Genomic DNA, 14,228 nt, shown 5'->3' on the forward strand with positions numbered 1-14,228 from the left:
AAAAGTTCAGCTTACGAGGACCTTACAAAACAGCAAAATTGTATAATTTCTTTTGGTAGATTATGTCTTGCATTATAAATTGTCTGTTTTTGTATGGTGCTTTGTTATCTGAGCTTGCTTTGATCTTCCTCGTGAGCTGCACCTTAACAGAAATAGTTTCCCAGTAAAAACTTTATCATATTGACGTTTTTTTTCTTTTTACACGCCACATCATTTTATAAAGTTCTTATTTAACCCTCTGATGCGTGAGCGACTGACTATACAGTCTTCCGTGAGTGGGTCTTTTTTGACCCGGGTTACAGTCAATGTGTTTTTATGCTACTTTTGTCATTTTGATTCAAAATAATGTTTTGTATAATACTTTCTACTGCGTCACACAAGAATAATTTCATGTTTTAAATATTTTAATTTTTTCACTTTTTTAAACGTTTTTAGAACAATTTGTAGAACATTTTTAAAACAAAATGACAACAACAGCAATTTTACAACAGCAATGATGATGTCAATAATGGACAATGTCAACATCCATTATTGGTGTGTAGGTGTGTGTGTGCATGGGGAGAGGGTGCGAAAGAGCACATTTCTTGAAACTAGCTAGCTAACCAAACTAGCTAACATTACTGTCTATATTCTATGATGCTATGTGTATCACGCATGTGAGTGTATGTGTGTGTGTGCATTTATCCATCCATCCATCCATCCATCCATCCATCCATCCATCCATCCATCCATCCATCCATCTTCTTCCTTTTATCCGGGGTCAGGTCATTGGGGTAGCAGTCTAAGTAGGGAGACTACTCCCTACTTAGACATATTTTTTGAGGAATACCTGGAATATGAAGTGATGAAAACTTTTCATTACAAAGATATTGCAAAAAGATGACCTTACCGGGTCAAAACGGACCCACTTACACATCAGAGGGTTAAGATAAACCCAATCGGCTAGCCGTTGACTGATTTTGAAAGCACAATGACTCAAAAAAAGTCTACACGTTCACTGCAGCACCATAAGTGATGAATAAAAGACAAGTGAAGTATTCTTGTTTATAAAGGCTTTTCACATTTTCTTTTGGTTTGGAGGTGAAACAGTACCCTTCTATTTCAGTACTTCAGATTGTCATGTGACTGAATCTTCACCACCACACTGCATCATCCATCAATGGTCTGATTCACACATGTGAAAGAAATTTATTTTATATGTACATGTGCAGCAATCAGTCAGAGGGAAAATTAGAAGTGGCAGAATGTCTTCAATTTTGTCTGTAGGCAGCTGCTGCACTTCCTGTCATGCCTCCATGTCTCTCATCCATCAGCCTAAAGCTCTTCAGATGTCATGTCTGTTTGTGTTTTTACAATTAACCTCAACATTAACAGACTTCTCTCTGTGTGAGGTTTCACTTAATACTACACCCTGGAAGTATTTTTACAGCTTCGTGAATGTGCAGCCTTTGAACCAGAGGTCTTCAGATCTCTGGTGATAATCTTTATTGCCTTTCTTAATGTTAGTTTTTCATGTTTGTGTTATTGATGTTCAAAGAAGCTTTTCTGTCTTCGCCATAGTCGGTATTAAAAAGCACTGATTAAAGCAGCTAAAGTCATTAGTGCACAAGTGAATGCCAATATTTTATGTGGCTGTGTTATTTACGTAGTGTGAAATTTACAAATGCAATCAGACTCCCTTGGAAATACTTCCCACAGATGCTTTGATGAGAAAGATAGACATGGCTGAGTAAGATTGCTTAATGGATTAAAAAAAAAACTGCTCATGGTCTATATTTAATTTGTGAAGAAGTACACTGAAAAAGAAAAGAAAATCTATTTTTGGTTATCAACTTTTCAATTAATTTCAGATTACCGTACTTGTTTAAACACCGGTGTCCTTCTTGTCAGGACACAAAGTTCATTTAACCCCAAACCCATCATGAAATGCTTGGAAAGTGATGAAAGTTTCTGGGAAAGAGTTGTCTTCAGCTGAAGTACCTGTTAAATTTTCAGAAGAAATACATTTAATTACTCATAATGTTACATCACTTTGCTTGTAAATGTTTGACATAAGAAATCAAGCTAAAATTCTTACATTTTTCACCTCAAGTGTGAAGGGGATACATCTGATAGACAACCAGCCAAGGTGAACAACTGTATAGCTCTGCAGCATAGTGTCAAATTGCTGAGTGGTGTTTGAATACTAAGCTGGGGGAACAATAATGTAAATAAACACTGAATTTTATCAATTCACACTGTTATGATTCAAAATAAGGATAAGAAATTGCTTCACGAACTTAATTCAACAAGCCCCACTGTGAGGCTTTTAAAGGGCAGATTGCAATGATATGAAAGACATTTGTTGGCAGAAGAGATTGCACTCTCAATAACAGACTCATAGAAACTCAACATTGTTAAAGAATAAAGTCTCCTATTTCTGTTTTTGTCCTATTGTTTATAGTAATTGTCAATAAGTTTATGCTCCCCTTCAGTTGTTCTGCATTTAGTTAGATTCACATTTTTATTGTTGCATTAATCACAGAGGTCTCAAACTCCAGTCCTTAAAGGCCGCTGTCCTGCAGTTTTTAGATATGCCACAGGTACAAAACACTGGAATGAAATGGCTTAATTACCTCCTCCTTGTGTAGATCAGTTCTCCAGAGCCTTGCTAATGACCTAATTATTCTATTCAGGTGTGGTGCAGCAGAGGCACATCTAAAAGTTGCAGGATAGCGGCCCTTGAGGACTGGAGTTTGACGCCTGTGCATTAATCACTCTGCATTGTGTTTTCCCTCAGTTTTTTAAATTTTCAGCTTTGTCAGGTTCCGTATGCATCACCATTTTGCATGTTGTTGATTTCCTTTCTTGACACCAATAGTTTGTGAAAGAAAATACTTTATTATTTGCCAACCTGCCTCTTGTGTGTGCTTGGCTTTTTGACTCAAACAGATCCATCCATGTTCATGTTCAATCACTGCATGTCATCATTGAGATGTCTTAAATAGCATTCCTTAAAAATCACAATCTACAAGTATGTATCTCTATTTGACATCAAAAATATACAACACAACAAAATTGTGTTTTTCTTGTCCAAATTAATGACGCATAGTCTTCTTTCAGACAGATCAGCAAATTGATAGGTGGTTTTAATCTCCCCTACTTCAATTACAACTCTGGGTTTTATCTCAGATATTCACCACAGCATCAGGATATACTGTAGATATCACAGTAGTGCTTTTGGGATCTTGATCTTAGCTGCTAGCAGTGCAAGTTCTTCCATATCAATTCACAAACATTGCTACTGATCTTATCGAAAAGCAAAAGCACAGGTGTAAACAATACATCCTGTGGTGTAAAGACAAAGCAGTGGTGCACTTGGTTCCTGCTTCCCATTTACCCAGGTTATTCTGTGCTTCTAACCGGGTAGCTGCTGTGTTTGTCTGATTCATGCTAATCCATCTGACAGAGCAGTGCAGATCCAGCATATTCTCTGCCTCTCATCCAAGGACAGGTGGGAAAGTCAATGACCCCTGGAGGCCTTTGCATGATGGCTGGAAATTACATTATTATGTACATATTTTGCATCTACCCATATTTCTCGTGTCCTGTTTGTTTTGATTTGCAATATGCCTTGCAAAGACAAGGCCAAGGCCTTTTTGCAAAAAGGCCATGTTTATTTTTTTCAACCTGTGAGCAGAAACAGGCAGGTGATGAGCCAATAGGAGCATCAAAATAGGTAAATCCATCTGTAGAGATGGCATATGTTGCTGGACAGTGATCAAGTTGAATCCTTTCATTGTAATTAGGAAGATGATGAGTACTCAGTTGAATATATAATTCAATTAGTTTTTCTCTCTGTTGGGCAGTAGTTGTCCGTTTGATGTATTTAGACTGGCAAGAGGATGCATGTCATTTTTGTTAACCTCCTAAGGGTGTTAAATTTAAAGTAGATTATTTACTTCAAAATTGATTTTAAGTTTATGAAACTGAAAAATGTTTGCAGAGGGGCCTCTCAGATTTTATCTGTCCATTTATTTTAGTGTTGGGGAAACCGCAGGAAAAGGGACATCACATTGTTGAAACCTGTCTACATAATAAGTAATATTGATTTAACTCTGTAAAAAAAAAAGACGATATTTTAACTTACTTGAACTAGGAACAGCAATGACCATGTAAATAATATAAATGCTTGATTTTAAAAAAGTAACTTCTTATAAAAAGGCAATTGCACTTTGAAAGGTTTGTTTGTTCTGGGAAGATGACAAAAACAAAAAACTTTCATCCTTATCAGACATCACTCCCTCAGCGGACAGAGTGGACTTTACAAAACTAAAAATTAATTGTTGGAAGCAGTGAGATGACATAATTTCAAATGAAAGACATTCATGACAATTTACACCAGATCATCTTTGACATGTTTAATGTGGTTATATAATTGCATGCTGATGTCCCTCAGGGATGATTTTTCTGAACAACCCATCTGCCGGGGGAGTTGAGCCATCTGACAGCTGTTTAATGACCAGAATTAGATTAAAAACATGCAAAATAAAGATTTGCTTTACACTCTCTGACCCTGATATTATTACAACAACTCCTGCTGTGTAGCTACATTAACAGAATTTACAATTTTCTTGAGCAATCTTCACTTGGAAATGTCGAGCAAGAGAATCACCATCAAAAGGTATCTACTGCTAAGTGGGGTCATGCCACTTCTCTTGTGAAGATATAATGCATTTCAAAACAGTTCTATAACAAAACAAACAGTGATTCAGAAACAAGTAGCATAGAGATGAAAATAAATCATTCAAAGGATTCTCTGTTGTAGAGTTGTGTAGCTCTAGTTTGTGCACTTAGTGTACAGCTTTGATGAGAGTTGTCATGTTTGCTAATACTGTAAAAGGGTACTTTCTAAAGAATAAACCTTATCTACCCAACAAAGCTGACAATGAGCAATGGCATTCTGACAGAAACATGGATAGCACGCCATTCTGAGAGATATGTGAAATCAAACTCCAACTAAAGGTGAGAGCCAATATGTGTTATCAGAAAAAACATACCTGGATGAACAATGTTGGGAAACAGTTTTTCTTTCATTTTTTTACACTCAAAACCTTCAGACGAGAATAACCAGAATAAATACAGCAAGTAGTTTCATTTATCAAGGGAAAAAAGATGGCTGATATATGTGTGTGTTAACATTGTTATTTTCTTTGAGCTTTACCACCCCAAAAAGTTACTGCCCTGGTCTGGGGCCATCATGAACATGTTTTAAGGTTTGATCTGGTTTAGTGAATTAAGTCTGGACTGGGGCAAAAACAAGATGCTATCTTCAACAAACCTTGTCTTTTTTGTTGTTTTCAGCACTTCTCCCCCTCATCACACCGTAGGCTGTGATGTCCCCGGGCATCTGCACTGCATCTTATTTTTTGTCATTTTTGCTGCTTCATCTACTTGCCCCAGGCCTTTCAGCCAGCATTCACACCAGCTGCTGGCGTTTGTTTTTCTTTTTAAACTTTCTTTTCTTTCAGATAATTAACTCTGAATGAACACATTTATTTTGCATTTGCTAACCTCTGTGTAACCAAGACTGCCCTTTTCCCCCAATATGAACCAAAACATAAAATTGAAAACCTTAATTAAGATAAATTAATTGCAATGTTTTCATTTTAAATGCGTATTTCGCGTTAAAACAAATGCCACAAAAACACACACGCGCCTCCCCAGTCGGCCAAAGCGCTACAGTCTTTCGTGACGTAAGAGCAGCCGTGCCTTTAAAGCTGTTGGGAACCACTGCACGTTAATCCTGCTGGAGTCTGCACTGTGAGGACGGATTACAATCAACTCTACTGCACTTGAAAATGACAGGCTTCTCCGAAGCATTAGTACAGTAGAATCCTGAATCAATTTAACCTGGCATGGTGTAGACTTTTTAACAGAAATGTGAGGTTCAGCAGCGCGCTGAACACAGAAGGAGTGATGCATTGAGGTTAACAGGTGCCCCAGCCCCCCCCCCTTTTTTTTCTCTCTTGGAAAGGAGTTTTCATTTTGGAGGTATGTGCGTTTTGTACTTAACACGAGGCTCTCAGGTTGTGCGAGCAAAATCAGCCCAGGGAAAAACTTGAGAAAACTACTGCTTTTTAAAAAACAACAACAACAAAAAAACTTTCCACGTATGAAATGAGTCGCACGGTTGCTTTGTCCAGTGCGACCAAACTCCTCCAGATCAAAGACAGAGTTAGATGAATGGACCACAGGATGTTTTCTGGTCAGGGTGCTGTGAATTACAGCTTCAACCAGAGCGATGGCCTGGAGCCCGGCGACGCGTCCGCGGGCGCGGCGAAGCTCTCCCCGGCGGGCTTCGTCGTGCTTTCCGTCGTCCTGGGCTTCATCATGACTTTCGGCTTCCTGAACAACTTCATGGTCCTGCTGCTGTTCTGCAAATTCAAGAAGCTGCGCACGCCGGTGAACATGCTGCTGCTCAACATCAGCATCAGCGACATGCTGGTGTGTTTGTTTGGAACCACGCTCAGCTTCGCCTCCAGCATCCGGGGAAAGTGGCTGCTGGGGCGCGGCGGCTGCAGCTGGTACGGCTTCATCAACTCCTGCTTCGGTACGTGTCTTCTTCTGCTCTCACAATCTCCAGCAGAACGTGTCCAACTCAGTTTGTTTTTTCAATTTAATGCATTGATTCGACTTTGTTTTTTTTTATTTGAGTGTAACTTTTAATTATGAAACAAACAAATAACCAATGTAATTGGCATAAATCCTACATGAGGGACAAATGTAACGTGTACTTGCAAGATACAGATGTCACAGCAGGAAGAGGGAACAGAGTGATATTTTTGTTAAACAAATTCCCATTTAGACTTGGAATAGTTACAGTTTTTACACGTATCTGCAGCATTTCTTAAACTATAACTTTATGGCGCATTTAATAAAAAGGATGGCTGACTTGACTTCACAATGAAATCCCATCAGCTACTAACACACTGCTTGTCTATAAAGCCCTAAAGCAAACAGTCGCTACCAATATTTAGCAAAGGAGATAGGGTTTTGGCTAGTTATTGCATAGATGATCATATTTCAGCTGGTAGCAGTGATCAGCCTTGTTTCTTAAACAACCATGTCAGACGACACATCCATGTGGTCAGGAAAAATATGTTCATTTATTTTAGAAAGACTTAATTTAGTGGCATCCAGTAATGAAAACTAGATGCCACTAAATTCCAACTGGATGCCAGTTTTCATTACTGGTAAAGCTGTAATGAAAACTACTGTAATGTAGTTTTCATTACAGTTTTCAGCCAGTAATGAAAACTGGATGTCACTAAATTCCAGTTTAGTGGCATCCACTAAACTGGAATTTAGTTTAGTGGATGCCCTTAGAACTTCCAAAATTTGGTGAAAAACTATCCAATGCATTATTCAGAACAGAAATGATAGTGGGGAACTATCATCTTTACAATAAGAAGTGCATTTGTAAAAAATAAACTCTAAAGATTATGATTAGCAATTTCTTAAATGTGTGGTGGAAACAAAAACAGGAGAACTCACTGTTGTTGTTGTTTTTTCAGTAGTGAAAGTAAGAACATTTCCACAAATAGTGCGAAGGAAGCTCAAGGAATTGGGACAAAGCGGATCTGTGAGGGTAACCAGGGAAAAACTTTGCTGGGCAGCATAAAGATTGGAATCTGGATCAGTGGCACGCAGTCGGCCAGATCACAGACATATTTGTAGAGACATTGGCAGGTTATTAGGCACTGCACTCTCCCTGGTTACCTTAATAGTTGAAGGATCTTTGGTTTCTACTGATTAACTATCTGTGTCTTTCATGATCATTTTACACATCTGAAATAAACTATTGTAGTTAAGGTAAATGTGTTGCCTTTCAGCCATCTGACTGGCAGCAACAGGTGGGGAAGCGAGAGTGCAGAAGTGGTCAATAGATAATTGCTCCATCCTGACCTTCAGCTGTCTCTCCAGTTATGGTTATTTTAACATACAGCACAGATTATAAACTAGTTGAAATGAACAGAGCTTTTCAATAAGTTAACTATTTCAGTAAAGTGTGAAATGGCAGCAAATCTCTTAAATTGTCAAACCTAATTAGATGCTGCGCTGGAAGTATTTTTCTCTTGTACAATCGGGGCAGAGAGGCTGATGGAGATTAGAGGCACTAATGTTGTTTCTACTTGGGTAGCAATGCAATTATAAAAACAATTGTTTTAAATGTGGCAAATCTGCTTTCATTCAGAGCTTTAAAGCGCTTGTTTAACTAATAGTTTCTGACAGTTTGGGCAAGATTAGAAGATTACACACTATTATTCTGACATGCACATTAGCAAGTGTTATATTATTACTGAATATTTCAGAGTTGGGTTAAATTTGTTGCATTTTTTTCATAAGGGACTGTTACTGCAGAGCAAGATAGTTTTGTTTACTATATTGTTTGCGCTGCGATGCACAAACTACAACTGTGACAGTTTGAAAATGGTGAAAAATTGCTTATTTAGTTGTCAAGTAAAACGCCGGCTCAAATCTGCACTCTCTATAGAAAACTAAAATCCAATTTTTACAAACTGTTTCACCATGTTCAAGATCCACTTTCCCTTAAAGACAAACACCAAGGTTAGTTTTTTCTTATTAAACAGGTCTCAGGGAGGTATATGTTCTGATGCCGATGCTGGGGATTGCAGAGCCTGTGGCTGAAGGCTTTTTGTGTATCTGTCCAGAAGGTGGTGTGACAGAGTAACAAATTGGATTCTCCAGTTACCGCTCCTGGAAATATTAGATAAGACTGCTGAGCTCATTTGCATTCTTGTTAGCTGCATATTGCAGGGATACTAGCTGAACACTGAACAGCTGATATCAATGTGAAGTCCCTGGAGACTGGGCCAACAAGTGTGAGTGAACAAATAAACCCGACCCGAACAGCTTTAACATTAATTCATATGAAAAGCCCAAAAACTAATTTGTTTTTAGCAATTACTAAAAGATCCTTCGGTTCAGAGCATCACTTACCTGAAGAGCTTCAAAATGGACATTTCCCTTTGCTTGATTTGACCAGAACCAGCAGGCAAACAGCTACAGAGTCATCATAGTGATCCAGTAATTATATGTCCCCTGATGTTAATGTAATAGCAAAGTTCTTCACAAGCATTTTACCTGCCATTTCTACAAATTTTACCTATTTTACTTGTCATTCTGCTATGTTAAATGATGGGCAGTGGTTAGGCTTGAGCTGCAAGTGAAAGACCAAATGTCACTCTAAAATATTGCAAATAGATTCCATTAGCTGCTAAGTACAAGGGGCAATGTGGACAGCAAATGCTTATTTCAAGGCGTGATTTTTAAAGCTGTCATAATTTGCTGTCAGGCTTCAGATAATTTCTGGTTTTCCACTTTCAATAATGTCAAGAGTGTCGAAAACCGACGGAAACGGCTTGTTAATTTTGCTGCCATTAGCTGATGCAGTGCCTTTCAAAAGTAATCACACCCCTTGAACCGTTTCACATTTTGACTCATTAAGGCCACAAACCTCATTGTAAATTATTTGGATTTTATGCATCTTTGCTACGTCAAAGGAAAATGGCAAATTGGGTCATGGGCTGAAGTATCAGATTAGGGTCACATTCCCCTGCTGTGTGAATGTAGCTTATTCTAACAGGTTTGCTGCTGTGCCATTCACTTTCCTTGTTCAGGTGATTGATTGAAGACAGCTCTGTGACTTGTTCGAGCTTGAAATATTGTTTCATTAGCTAACTCTTCTTTTAGCATTTCTATAACTTCATCCCTGAATGGTCTGCTCTGTTACTTGGCCTTCATGATGCTGTTTGTTCTCTTATCTTCTCTAATAAACCTCTGAGGCTTTCACAATACTACTGGATATATTAAAAAAATAAACTACCCACAAGTGGATTCTATTTGCAAGTTGGGTTTCTTCTCAAGAAATGTAGGTGCTCTGACTTTTTATTCTCAGATTCATACTCTTAAAAGAAGCAAAACTCTGAAGTGATAAACAATTTAGGGATGTTTTTAAATACAGGAACATTTAAAAAAGTCCACTTCAAGCATTTTTTGTTATAATTTTATGGACATTTTCTGTTTTCAGACATAGACAATTGGCACAGGGAATCGTTTCTTTGTATAGTCTAATTTTTTGTCATTAGACTGGAATTTACATGTTTTTTTGTTTTTCCATGCTCCATGGAAAAACATTTTTTATTATTTTGTTTTTGTACAGGTTTGCTATTTCTTCTAGCTCTAAAGCTAACATTTTATGTAGTAATTGTTTATGTAATTTAATCATAGAATACATTTCTTTCATTTGCAAATGTTCAAAAACATTTAATAACCCATGTTATGTTATTAAGACAACTTTTTCTTTAGGAGGATCAAGAGCAAAAATATCTATTTGGATTATAAAGGTTGCTGACCTCAGCTGTTTTGCATAAATCCAATAAAACTTTTGGTTTAACAGGACAAAATCTTAAACAATTCTCTGCATACAGAACAAAAGACTTGAAAAAGTTTATTGAGACAAGAACATTTCCTCACACAATAATCAAAATATCTCTAATTTCTCTGCACCTATGGAGCAGTTTTGATCTTAGTCTTATTTGTTTCTATATTCATGTTTGTTTGCTTTCTTATCATCACAGTGGGGATTTTGGTGAAGCATTATGATAATTTCTCATCCCAAAGCCTTAAATATTTCCTGCTGTGTTAAAAATGAGCAGGTGTTTGGACTTCATTTTGCCTGGGGCTTCTATGCTGTGCTGAAGACGCATGATTTCTGCATGAACAAAGCTTGATCCAGTGCTCTTCTGAATTCTCCTGTATATTCTGTTGTGTCATAATACGGGCATATCTGATGGAAAGCAGGCTGTGATTCTTAGAAGTGAAAGTCTATTCCTTTCAGATTTACAAAAAAATACAAAGTTGGTCTTTGTACTCATATTTTGAGGTTTAGATAGTAATTGAAAAATACCTGGCACTGTACAGTCTTTTGGCATTTTACCAATTAATTCCCTTGTTGGGGCAGCAGTACACAATCATTTACAGTTTTTGTGGGTCCCAAGCAAATATAATAAATCTTAACTTTAATAATTTATTTCAGCAAGCTATTGTTCTTGCTCTTTTGCTTTTATTTCAGATAAGATTGCCAGGAGTCTAACCAGAAAACCATAATCAAAGATTAATTTGCATTAAGTTGCAATGTTACAATTGATCACCATATGCTCCAAGACTCCAGCAGGCTTGATTCAAACAGGGATAAAAATGAAGCAAAGGTGCACAAAGGATCCCATCTATTCTCCTGAGGGATGGCAAAGACACAGACATCTGGCATCTTTTCCAACATCTGTGTCATATCTCGTCTAAAGTGCAATCACCTTTTCAATCTGTTTACCTTTTGCTTTTCTATATGGAACCAAATGCCAGGATCCGTCCTGAGCGGGATGACTCATGCTCATCTGCTCTCAGTCTTTATGTCTTGACTTTTGCCTTGTACGTGTGAGATTCCTGCCTACCTTTTGCCAGCATCCACAGCATTGCTGTCTGCTGATAGTGTTCGTTTGAAGTAAGCATGGTTTTTAAAATGACAAAGTCTTCTTTGTAACTTGGCCTTGCGTTTGTACGCCTCTCAGCATGGTATGTCGCTACAGGGGATCTTAACATTACCAAATGTTGAAAAAAACCCAAAACAGACTTGTACCTGTAAATGCACTGTTGTATTGTGATTTATATAATGTATATACTATCTTTTACTGAGGTCGCTCAATCCGGGGTTTTTTTCTCAATTAAAGCCTTTTCTTTTTATAGAAACGGTCTCTTCATATGTTCTTCAAAAGATGTTCCACTTTTATTTGTTCAATAGATCTCGTTCAGTTGCTTGTTGCACAGGCTCAAACATCCTGGGAAGGGTGTTCATCTGCTTTCAATCTGCTGGTTATTTACAGTAACAAATAGATTGAGTGGTTTCTGTGACATACTGCATACCCTCAGTAATTGTATTCTTGTTTTATGTTTTATCTCTTATCTTTTGTTTCCTGTGGCCTGTACTGGGAAGAAACCTCAGTTTTTCACTGTATCATCATATCTTTGCTGCATCTGGCTTTTTGGACTCGGTCAGGCTAAGCGGTCTCATGATGAAATTGAACTCTGGCTTTCTTTTGAGTACATCCTGATCAATTTGGAACTGATCATACATGAAGGTAAACCACACACCTCCCTTGACTTATTCCCATTTAAATACCACAAGTTCAGTGGTACTAATATTTGGACAATAACATAATTTTATTCATCAAGAAGTTACCAGTTCTACACTGCGCCACTTTGCAGTTTACGTTTGAGGTCTGAACCTAACCTGTTTGTCAGTACAAACGAATTGTGTGTTAACCCACGTTGGTTAATTGCAAAATTTGTAATTTTGTCCTGTACACCCAGTGGGTTGACCCAATTCACATTATGTCCATAAGCAATAGATAGATCTTGTAATTGTTGCAACTGACTGGAGCACTTGTGCCAGCCACAAATTTGGCCCCAGGCAAAGAGCCACATACAGAAAACTGATAAACACTGTCAGACTGAGCGGTCTCATGATGAAAGTCAGCTCCGGCTTTTCTTTCAGTACATCCCAATCAATTCCCTATTCCCTATATTTTTGCAAGTAGATATGGGGAACTTAAAAGATGATAGCTTCCACGCAAAAAGCTGAGTGAACATTTGCATTGTGTAAAATAAAATAATTAAGAACAAAAATGGGCATGAGTTGCTCTTAATGCTACTGCTATTATGAATTTCAATAAATGTTTTTGCCTTTCTGGTATGCAATTTACCTTTTGTGTTATGTTTTTAATTTAAATCCTGGCACAGTTAAATGCTCCAGAGAACTGATAAAAAGCTAATTAAATAAAGCATGTAATTGCTAAAGCTGGCACATCTACAATGTCAGGCAACTACAGAAAGTAAAACTGCTTCAGCAACATGAGAAAGCAACAAAAACTTTTATCTTAAAGTAATGTTCCTTTATAAACCCCAGAGCTTTCTCAGTTCCTTTCTTTTAAAGAAATGGTTGTCGAATAAATGAAGTGGCAAGATGGTAGACAAGGCTATAATCTGCGTACTGTATATCAAAACAGCAGCGCACCTGCTAATAAGAAATGAACTCCTTTGTTCATATTGAATACTTGAGGAAATTCTATATCCTGCAGCTCATAGCCACAGACTTTCCACAATGAGTTTAGCCTTCTATTAATCAAGCTTTCAAAACAGTCTTGCTCATATTTTGCATAATATCAAGCTTGAATATAATGCAATGCAGTGTTAAGATATGATAAATATGACAGTCGTCCCTTTTTCTGGTATCTTTTCCCTTCTTTGCCTAACCCCTTTGTTTATTTGCTTAGTTTTTCCTCTTATTTAACCAGCTTTGTCAGCTTGTGCAGGACAATAACTCTGTGCAACCTTGTGTACTTGTGCAATATATAGTTCAGCTTATCTGCAAGATCATTTGGAAAATATGTATCAAAACCCCTGTATTTAAAGCTTCTGCTAAGTCTAATCAGTAGACATGTTTCAGATCACAAAACACAATGTAGTGACTGAGGGAATATTTTGGAGCATACAGTGCAAAAGAAAAATAAAACACTATTTTAGTGTTTTAATAGAGGAAATTTAGATTTTACGTCTGCAAAATAGTATTAGACCACAAATATGTCAATTGCATTTTTGTGAATATATAAATAAAAAAAAAATCCATTCTCAGGAGCTGAAATTCCCAGATGATTGCAAATTATTTCACTGTAAATTAGGACTGAAACGATTCCTGAAGTGATTCGAATACCTTGAATCACTCCAGGTACTCGATTATTAAACTTCCTCAAGGAAAATTTACCTGCCTCGAAGCTTCGTTATGTTTTATTATTTAATGCACCGATACCGCCAGATCGTTATTTGCGTTGCGCAGCGCTCTCACTTCCGCCTGAGTTGTTGACGAAAGCCAAGTGTTAGCAGCAACGTCCAATTTTCAAATTCGGCTTGTGAGGATTTTACTGATTCATGATAATCCCCGGATTTTTGTCATTTTTCGGGAAACCAATAAACACCCTCAAAATGACGGGAGCGATGCTTTGAGTACGGCAGCTTTTCTCCTCCCGGAGCTGCTGGTTCAGAGCGAACGGCGGGGACGAGCACGGCGGGATTATTTATACAGGTGAGCGGATAGACTGAACACTGTGGGCGGC

The 14,228-nt window shown here is 37.6% G+C and overlaps 1 protein-coding gene across 1 annotated transcript in view; it reads left to right on the forward strand.

Moving 5' to 3' along the window:
- The first annotated feature begins 5,739 nt into the window (after positions 1-5,739).
- Positions 5,740-14,228, forward strand: part of tmtops2b (teleost multiple tissue opsin 2b) — a 29,868-nt gene continuing 21,379 nt past the window's right edge. Inside the window, exon 1 of the mRNA XM_028023894.1 lies at positions 5,740-6,592. Coding sequence (XP_027879695.1) covers positions 6,226-6,592 — 367 coding nt within the window. The 5' untranslated portion in view covers positions 5,740-6,225. The remainder of the gene's footprint in view (positions 6,593-14,228) is intronic.

Source organism: Xiphophorus couchianus, chromosome 7 (assembly GCF_001444195.1).
Source record: "Xiphophorus couchianus chromosome 7, X_couchianus-1.0, whole genome shotgun sequence".
In the NCBI taxonomy this organism is placed as follows: Eukaryota; Metazoa; Chordata; class Actinopteri; order Cyprinodontiformes; family Poeciliidae; genus Xiphophorus; species Xiphophorus couchianus.